The sequence below is a fragment of the Acomys minous genome (genome assembly GCF_964271855.1).
Source record: "Acomys minous genome assembly, chromosome: 4".
Classification (NCBI taxonomy): Eukaryota; Metazoa; Chordata; class Mammalia; order Rodentia; family Muridae; genus Acomys; species Acomys minous.
This window is the reverse complement of record NC_140486.1, coordinates 26,608,810-26,627,348: the sequence shown is the minus strand read 5'-3', so window position 1 is coordinate 26,627,348 and position 18,539 is coordinate 26,608,810. Positions and strand designations below refer to the sequence as shown.

Here is an 18,539-nt window from a genome sequence, read left to right as displayed (position 1 = left end):
ACAGACTTGCCTACAGGTCAGTCTGAGAGAAGCATTTTCTCAGTTGAGGTTCCCTCATTCCAGACAACAACGCCTTCGTCAAGTTGAGGGGGAAAAAACTAAGTAGTTCACTCATGTTACATGAGGACACTGGGATTCCACTCAGGCCCACAGCCTATAGGACATTCCGAGCACTGGAATCCATGCTTTGCCACATTTTCTCACTATCCTAAGCTGCTCCAAGGATCATGTTACGTTTTACACTATGGGACTCTGGGCACTAGGCATAGCACTGTCAGGGCAGTGTTCAACAAATATTTACTGAGTTAGAAAAAAAAAAAAAGGAAGACGTAAAGAACAAACGAATGAACCAACATTTCTTTCTCATGGGAATTCAGTGACTTCCCCTAAAACTTGTGTGTGTGTGTGTGTGTGTGTGTGTGTGTGTGTGTGTGTGTGTGTGTAGATAACAATGTCTAAATCGTCCATGACCCAGAAGAGCCTCAGGCACTTGTGATGAAGGCAGAGACAAAGTTAGGGCATTTGACATCTGCTCCTCATCTTTCACGGTTTTATTCTTATTTTATGCAAGACCCTTCTTGCTGCTTCCACTTCAGCATCTGCCTACGGAATTAGGAGATGGCAGGCCTGGATTATAATGTCAGCCTCCGTCTTGGCCATTCTAGATTGATATATTCTCTCTCTCTCTCTCTCTCTCTCTCTCTCTCTCTCTCTCTCTCTCTCTCTCTTTCTCTCTCTCTCTCTCCCTCTCTCCCTCCCCCCTCCCTCCCCCTCTCTCCCTCTCCCCCTCTCTTACTCATTTAGGTCACAGAACCCCCTGGCCAAGCTCCATGGGTCCTCCATTTTGGAAAGGCATCATTTGGAGTTTGGCAAAACACTGCTGAGAGACGAGGTACGGTAACCCCCAACTCATAGGAAGGCTGCATGAGCACAGACAGCCTTCTTGCCACTGGCTACTGGTGTCCATTGTCGGCTGTCATTTAGGGTGGCCACCAGAAGGAGAGCGATTGGCTCAAAACGTGCCTAACTCTTTTCTTTAGAACTTGAATATCTTCCAGAACCTCAATCGCCGGCAGCACGAGCATGCGATCCATATGATGGACATTGCGATCATTGCCACAGACCTTGCTCTGTATTTCAAGTAGGTGTTTCCCCTCACTTCAGTATTCGCAATGGCTGTAGTAGCAAATGTCACAGTTTCTACTGACCTTTGTTCTGTGTCAGGCCCCACACATCATCTCTGCCAGGTGGATGCTCTTACACCTGTCTTACACAGATCAGTGATCTCTACTCTAGAGCGCAGTCTTTATCCCAAGGCCATAGTTTTCTCCATGTTGTTTGGTTAACTGTGTGAATTTAATAACTTCCCCCGTCTGGAAAAGCCTATGTTAGTAGCCCAGCTGTTGCCTCATTCTTTTCTTTTCTTTTTATTTCTTTCTTTCTTTTTCTTTTCCTTTTTATTTTTTTAGTGGGTGGGGTTCAAGATGGAGTTTCTCTGGGTAGCCCTGGCTGTCCTGGAACTCACTCTATAGACCAGGTTTTCCTCAAACTCAGATATCTGCCTGCTTCTGCCTCCTAAGTGCAGAGATTAAAGGTGTGAGCCACCAGTGCCCCCTACTCCACTTGTTGCCCTGTTCTTTTTTTTTTTAATTATTTTGAAGATTTTTTTTTTTTTTGGTTTTGGTGTTTTGTGTGTTTTTGTTGTTTTTTTTTTTTTTAAGATTTATCTATTTATTTATTATTTATACACTGTGCTGCCTGCATGTGTGCCTGTACCCCAGAAGAGGGCACCAGATCTCATTGTAGATGGTTTTGAGCCACCATGTGGTGGCTGGGAATTGAACTCAGGACCTTTAGAAGAACAGACAGTGCGCTTCACCTCTGATCCATCTCTCCAGCCCTGCCCTGTTCTTTTTTAAAAATCACTTTACAGCCTGACCCCAGCCCCATCCTTCTTCTTCTTCCAGTCCCATCCTTATGCATCCCTCCCTGCATCCCCCTCCTCCTTCTCAGAGAAGAGGAGGCCCCCAAGGGGTACCAGGGCACCCTTGTACCTCAAGTCACAGTAGGACTTGTTCCACTGAGGCCTGACAGGCAGCCCAGCCAGGGGAAAGGGATCCAGAGGCAGGCAACAGAGTCAGTCAGGCCCTAGTCCCATTGTTAGAGGACCCATATGATGACCAAGCTGCACACCCACCACATATGTGTGGAGGATCTAGGCCCATTCTTACACTTGATCTCTTTAACAAACCGGTGTTTCTTTCAGGAAAAGGACAATGTTCCAGAAGATCGTGGATCAGTCAAAGACATATGAGAGTACCCAGGAGTGGACCCAGTACATGATGCTGGAGCAGACACGGAAGGAAATTGTTATGTGAGTCAAGGCAGGGTTGACACTCACCAGCCCTGGGGTCCAGAGGGTGGGGGGCTACGTCCATAGCTCTCCCTACTCTCAGCAGGGCCCTGGGACACTTGCCACTTTAGAGGGCTCTCAGATTTGAAAGCACGAAGCTGTGTCCAAACTGAATGACACAAGTTGTGACATATGTTTACCTTTTATTTTAGCACTGAAAACACAAGCCAGTATGCTGCTATTATTTTATATATCTGCATACACAAAGCCTAATATTTGAAGCATTTCAATGATAAAATGAAGGATTTGAGTAGCAAAGTGATGCAGTGTTCAAATTTTGAACAAAATATATACTGATGGTAGAATACGAGTGCAAAGACCGAAGTTTAATGCCCAGAAAGTATATTTTAAAAGCCAGACACAGTGGAGCTCCCAGCATGGGGGAGGTGGAGCTAGAGGGTTTCTGGGTCTCACTGGCCATCCGGCCTAGCCTTGTTCAGGTTAAAGCCAACCAAACTTTGAAAAGCAAGGTAGATTGCTCCTGAAAACAATATTCAAGGTTGCCTTGAATACCTCTTAGATACACACAAATGCATACACACACACATGTACTTGCACACACATGAACATACATGAACACACAGACACGCACACACTTTTCAGCATCTGTCATCTCAGTACTCCTATGGTACATAGGGGGCAGGGACAGGAAAGTCATTCAACAGTTTACAGACTTCCCTGGAGTACGCAGCCAAGCGACACCTTGCTTCAGCCAGGTGTTAGGCAAGAACTGATTCCTGAAAGGTATTCCCTAACCCCGACAACAGTGCTGTGGCATGTGTGTGTCCCCACTTATCCCCCTGCACAGAGTAGCCAGGAAATTCTGAAGCAGAAGGAAAATATGGTAGTTCATTCCTAAACATGAGTAAGTGCCGAAATCAATAGGGCAGTTCTACTCTGAAGAACCTACATGTTCTAAAAGGAGATTTTTCTATCAGTAGAGAAAGGCATGTATTCATACATGGCCTTGGGAAAGCAGGGTGGCTACAAAGTTAAACTCTTGTCTCACTCTGATATATAGCACTATCTTTGTTTGTTTGTTTGTTTTTGTTTTGTTTTTGTACACAGGGTTTCTCTGTGTAGTAGCCCTGGTTGTCCTGGCACTCTCTTTGTAGACCAGGCTAGCCATGAACTCACAGACATCCACCTCCCTCTACCTCCCAAGTGCTGAGATTAAAGGCATGTGCCACCCCGTCCGGCTTGAACTAAGAATTTTTAAATAATGAGAGGAGGAACAGTGGGAAAATTAAAAGAAATGATTTCAGAATAAATTTTTAAGTGAGACCTAATATTCATAAGCTATAAAAATAATTGGGTAAATTTGACTATTTGAAAAGTAAGGGGAGCTGGAGAGATGGCTCAGCAGTTAAGAGCACTGACTGCTCTTCCAGAGGTCCTAAGTTCAACTCCCAGCAACCACATGGTGGCTCACAATCATCTATAATGTGATCTGATGCCCTTTTCTGTCTGCTGGTGTACATGGAGGCAGAGCAGTGTATACATAATAAATAAATATCTTAACAATAAAAGGCATGAGCCAACACATACACACACACACACACACAAAGAAGAAGAAGAAGAAGAAGAAGAAGAAGAAGAAGAAGAAGAAGAAGAAGAAGAAGAAAGAAAGAAAGAAAAAAGAAAAGTAAGAATCAGGCTGGAGAGATGGCTCAGAGGTTAAGAGCACTGGCTGCTCTTCCAAAGGTCCTTAGTTCAATTCCCAGCAACCACATGGTGGCTCACAACGATCTATAATGAGATCTGATGCCCTCTTCTGGCATGCATGCACACATATAAGCAAAACACTGTATAATAAATAAATAAATAAAATCTTTAAAAAAAGAGAAAAAAAGAAAGAAAAGAAAAGTAAGAATCGCCGGACCTGGTGGCGCATGTCTTTAATCCCAGCACTTGGGAGGCAGAGGTAGGCAGATTGATATGAGTTTGAGGTCAGCCTGGTCTACAAAGTAAGTCCAGGACAGCCAAGGCTACACAGAGAAACCCTCTTTCAACACACACACACATACACACACACACACACACACACACACACACACACACAAAGAAAGAAAGGAAGAAAGGGAAAAAAAAGAAAGAAAAAGAAAATTAAGAATCTGCACAACACACACATGCACACAAAGCTAAAGACAAAATTCAAGTGACAAGCTGAGGGAAAGTATTCATAATACTTGTAACAGAAAAGCAGCTAATTTCCACAGTCAGTGTTAATACCATTCAAGAAAATGGCTAAGTCAACAGAAAAAAGACAAAAGGCACACACAGATGCTTGCCAGAAAAAGGAATCGCGTGGGCTGTAGATGAAGACAGTGGAGCACATCCATCAAACTGAGAGAAGTCCAAAACAGAACCGCAGCGAGAGGCAGGGTTTTGCCCTTCCTCTTGGCAACATTCTGTGCTGGCCAGAGCGAGGGGAGTGGGCAGTCTCGTTTACTATGCTGGGAGGGCACATACGTGTAGTCTTTACAGAGGACAATCGGGCACTACTACCCATGAAGCTGTGACTGCAAACTTGAGAGGACACCTTCGCTGTTTTCACAAAGAAGTTTTCCAGTTGAGATAAAACTGGAGCAGGGGCATGGAGGTGGGTGGGTGGGGTGGGGGGTGGAGGGTGGGGAGCAGGGAGGCAGGACAGAACAGGCAAGGTCTATTCTAGCCCTGAGATCATTGAAGTGTTTTTCCTACTGTCTCAGTGAAAAGTCTGTGCCTTCTGTCTGTTTTTGTTTCATGGTGGCTTTGTTTGTGATAGCACCAATCTCCTCAACAAACCACATCCTCCTTGCCCACAAGTACAGCTCACTTCTCTTCCGGCCAGACTGCACATTTCCCCATCCTTCTATGCTTCCTTTTGTTCCCAGTTCTCACTATCAACCTGGATAAAAAGTGTCCAGCGATATCTATGCCAGGGGCCGAATAGTATGTAGGCTGTCTTGAGATTTCCTCCACCAAATTAAGTAGAAAATTACTATTAAATTCAGCCCCAGTCTCGGAACACAAAGTATTTGTCAGACAGAATGCAGATGACTTACAATCTGATTCCTAATAGAGACGTCACTTCCACCTGGAACCTTGTGAACACTGTCTGTGCTGCCTATCTTCTGAGTGTCGACCAGAATCCCCCACTGTGCTTTGCTGACCTACTTACTGCCCTGCTTCTCCAAACCCACATGTCTCTCAAAAACCAGCTCCAGGGCTGGAGAGTTGGCTCAGAGGTTAAGAGCACTGACTGCTCTTCCAGAGGTCCTGAGTTCAATTCCCAGCAACCACATGGTGGCTTACAGCCATCTATAACGTGATCTAATGCCTTCTTCTGTCATGCAGGCAGAGCACTGTATACACAATAAATACATAAATCTTTTAAAAAAAAAAACAAAAAGAAAAAGAAAGAAAAGAAAAAGAAAAAGAAAAATCCAAGCAAACTGAGAGAACAATTAAAGGCAAGGAGAATAAGGCTTTAGGTTTGTTTTGTTTTGTTTTGTTTTGTTTTGTTTTTTTTTTTTTTCCGAAACAGGGTTTCTCTGTGTAGTCTTGGCTGTCCTGGACTCACTTTGTAGACCAGGCTGGCCTTGAACTCACAGCCTGCCTCTACCTCCTGAGTGCTGGGATTAAAGGCATGTGCCACCATGCCCAGTGAGAATAAGATTTTAATCCTAGAAGACTTGGGAGGCAAAGATGAGATAGTAGGTAGTTCAAGGCCAGTCTGGACTACTTAATCAATTTGAAGCAAGCCTGAGCTAGATAGCAAGATCTTGCCTCAAAGGCACCGAAAGGGGGAAGCAGTGTTCTGCACAAGCTCTCTTGCTCAGCCCTGGGCACTTGGGCTGAATACTGTGGCTTCTTCATGTCGCAGAAGAAAGGATGCAGTGAGGCTGAAGGGGAGGGACTCTGAGCAAGGCACCGTGCCCAAGGACGCATACCTTCTGCCTCCACCTCCTAATGTTTCCAGAACTTCCAAAGGAGGACCACCAGCTAGGGACATAGGAACTTGTAAGAGACACTTACTTCATGTCCAAACTGTAACACTATCAGAATTACAACAACCACTGCTCTGACCCAGCAGCTCCACCTCTGCTTTCACCCACGTGTGCACCAAAGGGTGTATCAAAGTCATTGCCATGTGATCTCTAGTCACAGAGAGGACTGAAAACAACTTCCACTTCCACCAATGAGAACCCAGGTTAAAGGCTTTCAGGGCTTTCACACAATGGAGTATCGAATGGACTTTGCAAAGAAATGTCAAATCAAAGATATGTTTAGTTAAACAAACAAATGAAAACCATGGACAGGACTTTGGTTATGGTAAAAGCCAGGCGGTCTAACAAGCAGTTTCCACACTGAGCCCTCATCTCCTCCAGGGAAGTCAATGCCTCCCATGGCCTGTCTGGGCTTGGGAATCAGTGTTCTCTTTCATAATGCTAATCTTTCTGAACAAGGCAGAGGCTTAGTAGGTAGAGGCATCCCACCCTTCACCCAGTTAAAGAGCACAGGCACATTCTTCCCTTTCGTGAGCTGCCTACAGCACTTTGGCCCCGGTGCAAGATTCTCCACAGAACAGAACAACTATCTGAATACGGACATGTTACAAACATGCATGTCTTCAAAGTCCCTTCTGATTATTATATGCCTGAGGAAGGGCTGCAGGCCTTCTCTGTCTATAAATTCTGAGAAAAAACTCACTTCCCTCTATATTCTCACAAAGAACACTATTGACACAGAGTGTGCAGGGTTTTTTTTTTCCCTCTGTGGTCCCTTGCTGGGCATCCTACAATGGAGTCACTGCCGAACTATTATCTGCCTGGAGTTAGGGTCAATCCAACAATTAAGAGCTCATTCCTCTGAGATATGCTTTTCTCTCTCTCTCTCTCTCTCTCTCTCTCTCTCTCTCTCTCTCTCTCTCTCTCTCACACACACACACACACACAAATGAAAATCAGGGTCTTGACACATGCTGAGGTAAGTCCCTTGTAGCACAGCTACACCCTCACCCCCGTCTTCCTTTCCAAGTAAGTGTGGCATAGTAACAAATTGCACCACAGGAACATTCTCCTGCCTCCGTTCCTGACGCAAATCACATGTCTAGGCTTCTCGTATTTCTCACAAATATATGAGTCAGGCATCCTCATGACTTCCTCAATTTCTATGATTTTCCATAATGGCTCATAGAACTCTGGGAAATCCCTCACTTGCGTTTGCCACTTTGCGTTAGAGGATGGACCAGCTGCAGCTAGGTAACTAGATGGAGAGTGTGTAGGAGCAGCATGGAGACAGCACCCGCTCAGCATACAGGTGCCCACTAGCCTGGAGGCCCATCCTTCAGCCGTTCAAGAGGGGCTCTTGTTTGTATTTGTGTTTGTTGTGTTGTTGTTGTTGTTGTTGTCGTTGTTCTGAGAGTCTCACTATTAGCCCTGGCTAGCCCGGAATTCTCTATTCAGACTAGCCATTCCAGCTGGCCATGCTGGAACTCACAGAATCTACCTGCCTCAGCCTCGCGAGAGCTAAGATTAAAGGCAGGTAGCACTACGCCCGGCTCAAAAGTTTTTACTATAGTTCAATCTCTAGCTAGTCTTCCTCAGAGTCAGTGGACAGGGATAACATATTGAGTCCTGAAGTCACTTGTTCCTCCAATCCAAGGCTATTTAGATGCCTCATCCTAAGCCACCTCATGGGTGTAATATAAGGTACAGTCAAAAGGTGCACATTGCAAACAAGACACTCCTACTGCTCAGGAAACGTAAAGGCTTTAGGAGCCGCAGCTCTACAAGGGCCTGCAAAGCGAGCCCAGGACAGGCAAGGCTACACAGAGAAACCCTATCTCAAAAAAAAAAAAAAAAAAAAGAAAGAAAGAAAAGAAAAGAAAAAAAAAAAAAAGAAAAAGAAAAAGAAAAAGAAAAAAACCCCCAAACTAAACAAAAACAAAATGCAAAGAAACCAAAACAACTCACATAACCCCAAAAACCAATTATATCAGCCAGCACGTGGTGGCGCATGCCTTTAATTCCAGCACTCGGGAGGGAGAGGCAGGTGGATCCCTATGAGTTCGAGGCCAGCCTGGTCTACAAAGTGAGTCCAGGACAGCCAAGGTTACACAGAGAAACCCTGTCTCAAAAAAACTAAAAACAAAATAAAAACTCAACCAACCAACCAAACTAAACCAAACCAAAACCAAAAAACACAACAACAAAAACCAATTACATCTTCCTTCAGAGGATGTGTCACTATGCAGGGACCATGTTATTAGAGCAAAGTGACAGATCCTGGTATAAATATTTTGATTGGTAAAGGGATCAAATCTCATGATGTTAGGTAGGACTCTGCCTAACTACTGCCTAGCTCTCTGCGTGTCTGTCTGCCTCCCTGTCTGTCATCGATCAGTCTGTCATCTCTTGTCACCCATTTATTCTAGACAGTGTTTTGTTGTGACACCTGAAAAAGGGAAGCTCTGTTGTGATTCAGTTTCCATCGCGTTAGCCTGCGGTCACTTGGCCCTGTTGCTTTGGGTCTGTGGCTGCACAGTAGTACATCGTGGTCATACCATGTGGCAGAGGAAGCCTGCCCTGCCCTGCTCTGTGCATGGTGGCCAAGAAGCAAATAAAGAGGGAGAAGAGGGACCTTCTAAGGGCACACCCTGACTTCTTTCCACCCAACCCCACTCCACAGCAAGAGTGCTATGGGTTAGAGACCAAGCTGTCAGCACATGGCCTTTAGAGAGTACTGAGGATCCAGGCCATAACACTATTTGTCTGTCTGTCCATCCATCCACCCATCCATCCATCCTATCCTATATACCTGTACATCTGTGTATCTCTATTTTTCTTAAACCTAAAAACAAATGAGAAAAGCAAGAGGGAAAATACAAATCCAGGACTAAGTAGGTGTAATTGAGATACATTATAATGTGTTTACTGAATTGAAAAATTACAGGTCAGATTCTGGTGTGGCTGGTTTACCTGGCAGCACAAGTCTGTCTGCCATTCCAGAGACGTTATATGGCAGACATTTCCACAAACTAAACAAGTGAAATCTGAAGCTTCAAGGTTTCACTGAAAGCAAAATTGAAACTCATTATAACATAAAATCCCTTTATAAAAATATAACACTGGAAAAGATATATTAGATTTAATAATATTTTAATGCACCTGCCCATTTTCAGTATCTTGGATTAACACAGTGTTCCTGAAGGCATGCCAGGGGTGTAATTAATAGTCCTCTGAGAAGCCTTTGTTCTGTCTTCATGGCATGCATCCCAGAAGTGGAAGAAGCAAGCCTCTAGAGTTGGCTTTCAACAAAATGGAAGAAGAATGTAATTGAACCATCAGCAGATGGATCCCTCAGTGTAATAACAGGATGACTTTTAACAGTTAACTCAGAAAAATTCACAGAGTGAGTGATTTGTTGTAATAGAACTTCTTCCACCTCCAGGGCATTTATAAAAATGAAAAGTGCACATAAATTAGATGCTGATTTTTATCAGTCTAGCAGTAAGAGGCATTCATCTATAATCCAACATTAAAAATCTGACCCTAGGAGCCAGATGTGATAGCACACACCTTTAATCCCAGCACTTGGGAGGCAGAGGCAGGCGGATCTCTGTGAGTTCAAGGCCAGCCTGTTCTACAAAGAGAGTACTGGACAGCCAAGACTATAAGAGAAACCCTGTCTCAAAAAACAAAAAACAAAGCAAAAGAAAAATCTGACTCTATCTCACTGAGACAAAGTTCCAAAATCAATTACTTTGAGTATCAAATAATTATTTATAAAAATAGATAAAATATTTTATTCTTTGGACTACTTGTAAAACTTAATCCAAAGGGGAAAAATTAACAATTAAAGGCTTAAGAAGAAGATCAGAAGTGACTGAAACTAATCAAAATATTTGGTTACTGATAGTATGAAAGGGTGGTCAGGAAAGACTGTGATGCCCATACTGTATGTACACAGATAAAAAGATATCCATGTATATACAGAGGTCAAGTGAAAAATACAAGTTTAAGGAGGGAAAACTTGCTTTTTTTTTGTTATAGATGACAATGGTTGATATTAAATTATTAGACTCTTTAGATTTCTTTGGATTTTGGAGAGTGAAGTAATATTATTTTATTGCTATCAGTATTTATAATGCATTGGAAACTAGATCCTTTCAGATAATATTTGACAAAACAGTTTCAACTGGCCAAAAGGTTCACAGTTTTCAAAACTACGTAAGTAGGCCTTCAGCGAACATGGTGTGAAGACCTAGAAAGCCAGGTTTGACAACCTTAGTGCCATCGATGTGGACAGCAAATAGCGCTCTGTCTTATGTCTATGGGATGTTGAACAGCATCCCTGGGCTTTACCTACCAGGTGCCAGTAACGGGCTTCCCACTCCAGCCGAGACTATCAAGAATGAATTCAGACAGCAGCAGGGATGCTGAGGGACAGGGGTCTCCCTAGCCAAGAGGCACCACTGTGAGGCGATCTCAGTTGCATCTGCTGGTCTCTCTATCTATCAGCAGACACACTTCTCGCTTGGGCAGAGAGGGGCGGTCCTATACAATTAGAGTCTTAGTACTGTTATGCCCAAACTTTGAGAGACTCTTCTAATAGACCACCCAAGAGTGGAGTCCAAAGGCAATCGCAAGAAAGTCTTTATTGCAGATTTGAACCCAGGCCACACCTCCTATGCACTGACACAGCAGATGCAGGCAAGTGGCCCCGGGTCTCAATTGAGAGGGCTTTTTATAGGTTTTAGACAAATAAATGGGTTTTACATTTATATGATTGGGTGGCATTTGGGCAGAAAAGCTGCAAGCAGGGAGTTACAAGCCTTGACATTTCATGCTTGGGTAATAGGTGTAGGGGCAAGTTGGCCCATAGAGAAGATTGGTTGAAGCAGTCATAAAGGTGTTAGGAACTTTGGCCTGGCTTCTCCTAGTCGGTTGTTGCTATGTGCCAGACCACCTGCTGGTCAACTTGGCCAGCAGAGAGTATATTTGTACTTTCCCAAGGTGAGCTGATTGTGTGTCTAGGGAATATTTTTCTGTTTAGACTAGTTTATAGTTTTCCTGGAATCTGGGTTCAGCCTTTGGCTAGGTTTAACACAATATGGAGTTTCTTTTTCAAAATGGAGTTTGTCTCTGGTCCTTGCAGTACTAAGCAGTGTGGGTTTGAGTCTTGGCTCTCACTTACTGATGGTGTGACCTTAGCAGGTTACTTCACCCACCTGTGCCTTGGTTTCCCCTGTGGCTCAGTGAGGAAGATGATAGTATCTATTTTTTCAGATTCTCTTGGAGCTGAGCTGGGGGGTGAGTGGAATACTTTGCAGCATGGCTTAGGTAGGCGGAGCTTTGGGGGGCACTTCCTGTAATATAATGACATATAGGCGTGGTCTTTGTCCCTGTTTTCTGTCACAGAGCTTCTAAGAGCCTTGGGGTTTCCTGAGTTTCAGAATGAGGTCTGCTTCTTAGAGAGACCCCATTTTAAGAAGCTTGGGGCTTTTAGCCTCATTTCTACCCTCTAGGGAGGTGGGGTTTAATTCACCACACCTACAAGACAAAACCTTCATAAAATGATTTAAATATACAGGTTCAGAGACCTCCTGGACTGGTGGCCACATCGAGGTCCTGGGAGACTTGTACCCTTAAGAGGACTTCTCTAGTGCCAGCCTTTCCATGCCTCTCTTTCATTTGTGTTTCTCGGTTGTACAAGACATGGCAAGTGCAAGCGAGGTGTCTCCCTGAGTTTTGTGAGCTGACCCAACAGATTACTGACCCTCAGGAGAGATTTTGGGTGTCCTCACACCTGGGTAGAGCTAACCAGAGAGAAGAGTAGCTAATGTCGGGCACAATGTCCACGGCGGGCTTCCGAAGTGAGGGTAGTCTGTGAGACGGAAGTCTTAAATCTGGGCTCAATGCTAACTCCAGGTGCTAAGTGTTAGCTTGGAGTTAAACTGTGAGGGAGGAAAATTCTGAGACCTCCTAAAGTTAGTAGGAGGGAGGGAGGGGTGAGAGATGGAGAAGAGAGACAACAAGGTTCTATTTGGCTAATAATTCAGGCCAAATCAGCAACCACCAAATAAATAAGCCAGACTTCACCTTCCTAAATGTATGGTGAAAACTTGTCTCTAAACCACCAGGCAAAACCATTTAGGACCCTAGTCACCCAATAAGCAGCAAACACATTTTCTATATAATATAATATAATATAATATAATATAATATAATATAATATAAAACATATAGTATATAATATACTATCCTCTTATTCAGACCTCCCTGTCCCTCTACTCTGTAGCCAGGGTGGGTTGTTGTGCCTTCTTTCTCAAAAGCTTATGGAAGCTTGGGTACACAGGCATCTTTTAACTGCCCCCATCCAGCAGCTGCAGCTGCTTGATTTTGTCCCAAGATCTGGCCCTTTCTTTCTCTGGCTAACATCTTTAATGGCTCTGTAAACCCATATTTCCAAGATCTCTTGGTCTGTAGAGTTTGGGTTCAGCTTAAGGAAACCCCCAGCACTGTGTTCTGGTGCTTTGATCGTCTTGGAGGTGCACATGTGAGTTTCCTGTGGCCTGAGAGCCACACCGAGCCCCTCGCTGTGTCCTTAGCCACACCATTGCGTCTGACCCCTGCTTAGCTCTTTCTTGTGTTGCCCTACTTATCTAGTCTAAAGCCAGGATGTGTCACCAACTCTTGAGCAAGGGTGTGACTTCCTACTCCATATCAAGCCCTTTCTCTCTCTTCTTAATTTCACCTCACATTCTTGATTGTGGCTAAACCAGGAGTGGGAAGCCTTCAGCATCCTCAGCATCCTCCTCAGCATCCTCTTCAGCATCCTCCTCAGCATCCTCAGGGCCAGGGTGTAGGGCCTGCTGCCTGATTTCATAGGACTTATGAGCTAAGAAAAGCTAATTCTTTTTTGCTGTTGTTGTTTTTGTTTTTTGTTTTGTTTTGAGATGGTCTCTCTACATAGCGCTGGCTATCCTGGAACTTACTATGTAGATCAGGCTGGCCTCCAAATCACAAAGATCTGCCTTCCCAAACCTCCCAAGTGTTGGGTCTAAAGATGTCTGCCACCATGCCTGGTGATAATTACATTTTTAAGTGGCTGTGGGAAATATTAAAAATATTGTTTCACACCAAAAGGAAAAAAAATAAACAAAAGCTTCCACATCCATAAATAAAATTTGACCCTGATGTAATGGGCCGTGGGTTCTTTTTGCCTTCATGGCGCCTTCCTCCATAAAAAGCGATCAATAAATTAGTTAGCAAATAAATAAAACTTATATCTTATGACTTTATTGGTAGAAAGACAATCATGGAAAATTTGTTATCATTTCCTTTTTTCTTCTGGCTTTATTGGTTGATTTATGAGGCCTTCTCCATAGCCCTGGCTGGCCTGGAAGTCACATCTGGCTTCCTTCTGTCAAAAGCAATTAAAGTAATTAAGGTATTTTCATAAGCTTCCAAAAAATATGTGAATCTTTAGCATTCGAAGGAAGTCAGAGCAGGAACTCAAGCAGGCCAGGAACTTGGAGGCAGAGCTGATGCAGAGGCCGTGGAGGGTGCTGCTTACTGGCTTGCTCCTCATGGCTTTCTTAGTCTGCGTGCTTGCTTGCTTTTTTTCTTTCTTTCCTTTTTTGTTTTTAAGTCTGCTTTCTGAGTTTTTATTTTTTTAAATTTTTTTGTTGTTGTTGTTTTGTTTTGTTTTTGGTTGTTCGAGACAGGGTTTCTTTGTGTCACCCTGACTGCCCTGGACTGCCTTTGTAAATCAGGCTGGCCTCGAACTCACAGAAGTCGGCTTGATTTTGTCTCCCAAGTGCTAGGATTAAAGACGTGCACCACCACCATCTGGCTTTAAGTCAGCTTTCTTATAGAAGCAAGGACTACCATGCCAGGAATGGCACCGCCCACAGCAGCTTGGGTCCTTCTCCATTAATCACTAAAAAAATGCCTTGCAGCTGGACTTTTTTGTTTGTTTGTTTGCTTTGGTTTGCTTTTGGTTTTTGGTTTTTCAAGACATGGTTTCTCTGTGTAGCCTTGGCTGTCTTAACCTCACTTCGTAGACCAGGCTGGCCTCGAGCTCACAGTGATCCACCTGCCTCTGCCTCCCGTTGAGTTTTCCTCCGTTCTGATAACTCTAGCTTGTGACATATTGACTTAAGACTAGTCAACAGACTTGGCCTCCTTATTACATACGGCTGCTCCTGCATCACAGATAGAGCTGAGCAGACACAAGAGCAACCATGTCTTCTGCAAGGCCTGAAATGTTCAGCACCAGGACCGTCGCACAAAGCTGACCAGCTCTTGGTCTAGCGTTTTACAAAGGAGAAAAGGGAGTACCTGAGAGATAGAAAAGTCACTTACCTGGTGACACACAAATAGTGTGACCCCAGCCAGGACTGGGGCCTAAGACAAAAGGCCTGCTCCTGCCTACCCACCCGTTCACAGGACACTGGAGGCTGGAATGCTTTCTCCTGAAAGTCAGCCAGAAGGCAGGAAGAAGGCTGCTGGGCCTCACAGCTAAGTTCTAGAAGGCCTTAAGGGTGGACCATGTTAAAAGAACTCAGCTGAGCTCTGGCAAGCTGTGCTCTCCGAGCAGCTGCCCTCCTAAACGGTAATTTGATAAAGTGAGGAGAAGCTGATGACAATGAAAGCCATGCTTACGAAACCACGGTTTGTGTTGACCATAATACCTCTCAGGAGGAATGTTACAGCCACATGAAATAAGTGAATTCCTTCTGACCTGCAAAACCAGAATTTCATGGGCTCTAATCTTGGGTAGGACTATCTCATTTTACACACTCGCCTGAAAGACTTTAGGCATCTTGTTCTGGCCATTGTAAATCAAGCGCAGATGGAGGACTTTGGCTAGGTCTGATTCTAAAGCCCTGCGTGGAGGCATTAAACTCCACCACTTCCCCCGTGGTGACTTTGGCTTAGGCTAAGCGTTGGTTTCTGAGCCCTCAAGATCTTCCTGACTCTTCTTGTACACACACCCTCCTTCACCCTGTTCCATCTCCATGCCTCCCTCTTCCTCAGGTTGAGTTTACTGTTCAATTGCTGTTACCCCGTGGGCATTCTCTTGACAATTTCTTCCACTTCCTGCCCATTCCCACAATGGTTTCCTTCCTGGGCTCCCTAGTGCAGGGCACCACAACAAAACCTTTTGTGAGGTGTAGATCTGTCCTTGTCTCTCTTCCCCTCAAATCTTCCTGTTCTTTGGGGCTGCAGCCCTGCACCTTGCCCCAGTCCCACGCACTGCATGGTCTATACCCACACATCCCTTGGGTCTGGTCTCACCCCTTCCCCATGCCCAGACAGGTTTCTTTGAGTAGCCCTGGCTATCCTAACACTCCCTCTGGAGACCAGGCTAATCTCAAACTCAGAGATCCACCTGCCTCTGCTTCCCGAGTGCTGGAATTAAAGGCGTGAGGCACCATATCTGGCTCGAGTGGGCCTCCCCTAACAAGGCTCCCAAGGGTCCCTGAGGTTCTCCCTCCCATGCCCAGTCTTCTGAATGCGTCAGGCTTCCCGTTACCAGGACTCTGGTGCCAGGTGTTCCCTCTGCCCTTCTTTAACAAGTTAATGACGGCACCATAGCCTCATCTAACACTAATTGCTTGCTAAAAGGCCCTATTTCCTAATACCATCACATCGAGGTTAAGGCTTCAACATACAGATTTAAGGGAAACAGCATTTGGTCCGTACCAGAGAGCTCCTATGGCCCGCTCTTGGCCCAGGTCTGCTATTATCTCTTAAGTGGCCCAGGCAGGACTAGTTGCTCTCACCTTCAGGCACTCCTTTCCCCTCCTGGTCTTCTTTGGTGCCTTGTACTTTACTGCCCTATGTAGTTTGTTTCCATGTGAGTGCTTTTCTCTATGTTCCTCCAGTGACCATGCGCTCCATCTGGACTCTCTGAATCCCCCATGCCTCATACAGCACCTGGGACCCTAGGATACATCTGGGGTGGTTGTAAAGGACTTGTAGTGCCTTGTCTTTAGGGCATGAGGTTCGGATTAGCTATTCTGGGGGCTATATGGCCCTCTTTTTATGCCTGGGCATACCGAGTCTGCCTATAAAACACATGGGCGTGTTTCCCAGATCTCCGGGAGTGGTTCATGTGCCCTTCAGCCAAGTAAAGCAAATATCCTTTATTCTCCTGAAGCCACACCTGCGGTTTTAACCTGGAGACAATGACAAGTACCAGGGAGGTGGTGACTCCTTGTATGCATAGCTGACCATTTATTTGCCTGATATCTTTACTAAGAAACAGCACATGTGTGCACACACACATCTAATATAAAACACAGAGCACATGTTCTGAAGTTACTATAAAGCATTAAGATGTTCCCATGAAATGGGCATTTCTGAGGGCTTACCAATCAAAAGCTTTCCACTCAAAAACTTATCCACTGAAAAAAATCACTTTACATAATTAAAGATTTTTATTTAAATGTGTTAATGTTTAATGAGTGACCTGCATGGCCTCCTACACCAGAGGATATAAAATATTCCATATACAGGTGATTACTTATATAAATCATCTATGAAACTAGGGAGATAGCTGAGGCAGCAGGTAAGTGCTTGTCATCAAGTATAAAACCCTGAATTCAGATCCCCAGCATTCATATAAAAAAGCAGGCCCTGGAGGTACACTCTTGTACCCCAAGACTTTGGAAAGTAGAGATAGGAGGGTCCCTGGGGCTTTCTGGCTCAATTAAGTGTACCTCAATTAAGCTCCAGGTTCAGTGAGAGACCCTGTCTCAAAAAATAAAGTGAAGAAGCAACTGGAAAAGACATCTGACCTTAGACTCTGTCATCCACATGCTTATACACAAGCACCTGCAGAAACACATACATGTGTACACACGGATGTGTATAAATGCATACACACAAATTAAGAAAATATAAAGATAAATTTCTTTTAAAAAGTCTAAGCTGAAGCCAGGCATGGTGGTGCACCCCTTTAATCCCAGCACTTGAGAGGCAGAGGCAGATGAGTCACTGTGAGTTCGAGGCCAGCCTGGTCTACAAAGCAAGCCCAGGACAGCCAAGGCTACACAGAGAAACCCTGTCTTGAAAAACAAAACAACAACAACAAAAAGTCTAAGCTGAAAACTTGGTTCAAAGTCCAGCCTCCCCCACTGTTTCCCGCCAGCCTCTGCCTGTGGGTCTTAGACAGGTCAACCCCTGCTCCTTCTGCTTCCTCTGTATCAGGCATGGCTATAGGCAAGCCCTTTCTGCCTCGCTTTCATAGTTCCTTCCTGCAACACAGCTCCGAGAAGATGACTCAATACTCTGAGCTTTCAGTCTCCCTCCTTTACTGATCCCATACCATGCGTAGCCCCAGCATGGACCTTAACTCTGCTTTAGCTCTGTTGCTGCAACAAAACAGCATGACCAAAAGCAAGCTGGGGAGCAAGTTTGGCTTACACTTACTTGCATATCGCTGTTTATCATCGAAGGATGTCAGGACAGGACTCAAGCAGGGCACGAACCTGGAGGCAGGAGCTGATGCAGGGGCCATGGAAGGGTGCTGCTGACTGGCTTGCTCCTCATGGCTTGCTCAGTCAGCTATCTTATAGAAATCAGGAACCACCAGCCCAGGAATAGCACCACCCACAATGGACCAGGCCCTCCCCAATCAATCACTAATTAAGAAAATGCTTGCCAAGCATCGTGGTGCACGCCTTTAATCCCAGCACTCGGGAAGCAGGGGCAGGTGGATCACTGAGAGTTCAAGGCCAGCCTGGTCCGCAAATTGAGTCCAGAACAGCCAAGGTTATTACACAGACAGACCCTGTTTCGGGGGATGGGGGGAGAGGGAAGAAAGAAAGAAAGAAAAAAGCTTTACAACTAGATCTCATGGAAGCATTTTCTCAACTGATGTTCCCTCCTTTCGGATAACAGTTTGTGTGTCAGGTTGACATAAGATGAGTCAGCACAACCTCAAAGCCCAGGACAGCTCACTGAAATGCTTTCTCATCCTGTTCCCTCTGTGGATTCAGTTCTTCTCTGCCGCAGCCCTCCTATGCTTTGGTGTACCCACTGTGTAAGAATTCATAGCCTACCTTCCCATCAGGGTGAGACAGGACCACTTGATGAAGCCAGAGCTCCCAGTTGGCTATGGACTG

The 18,539-nt window shown here is 44.8% G+C and overlaps 1 protein-coding gene across 2 annotated transcripts in view; it reads left to right on the top strand.

The window, feature by feature from the left end:
- The window catches only part of PDE6A (phosphodiesterase 6A), a gene marked incomplete at its 5' end in the record, with an annotated part of 65,708 nt that overhangs the window by 39,060 nt on the left and 8,109 nt on the right, over nucleotides 1-18,539 (top strand). For both annotated transcript variants that reach the window (XM_084779099.1, XM_084779098.1), the window contains 3 exons: nucleotides 805-892; nucleotides 1,041-1,141; nucleotides 2,267-2,374. In XM_084779099.1, the coding sequence (XP_084635225.1) occupies nucleotides 805-892; nucleotides 1,041-1,141; nucleotides 2,267-2,374 (297 nt within the window). The remainder of the gene's footprint in view (nucleotides 1-804; nucleotides 893-1,040; nucleotides 1,142-2,266; nucleotides 2,375-18,539) is intronic.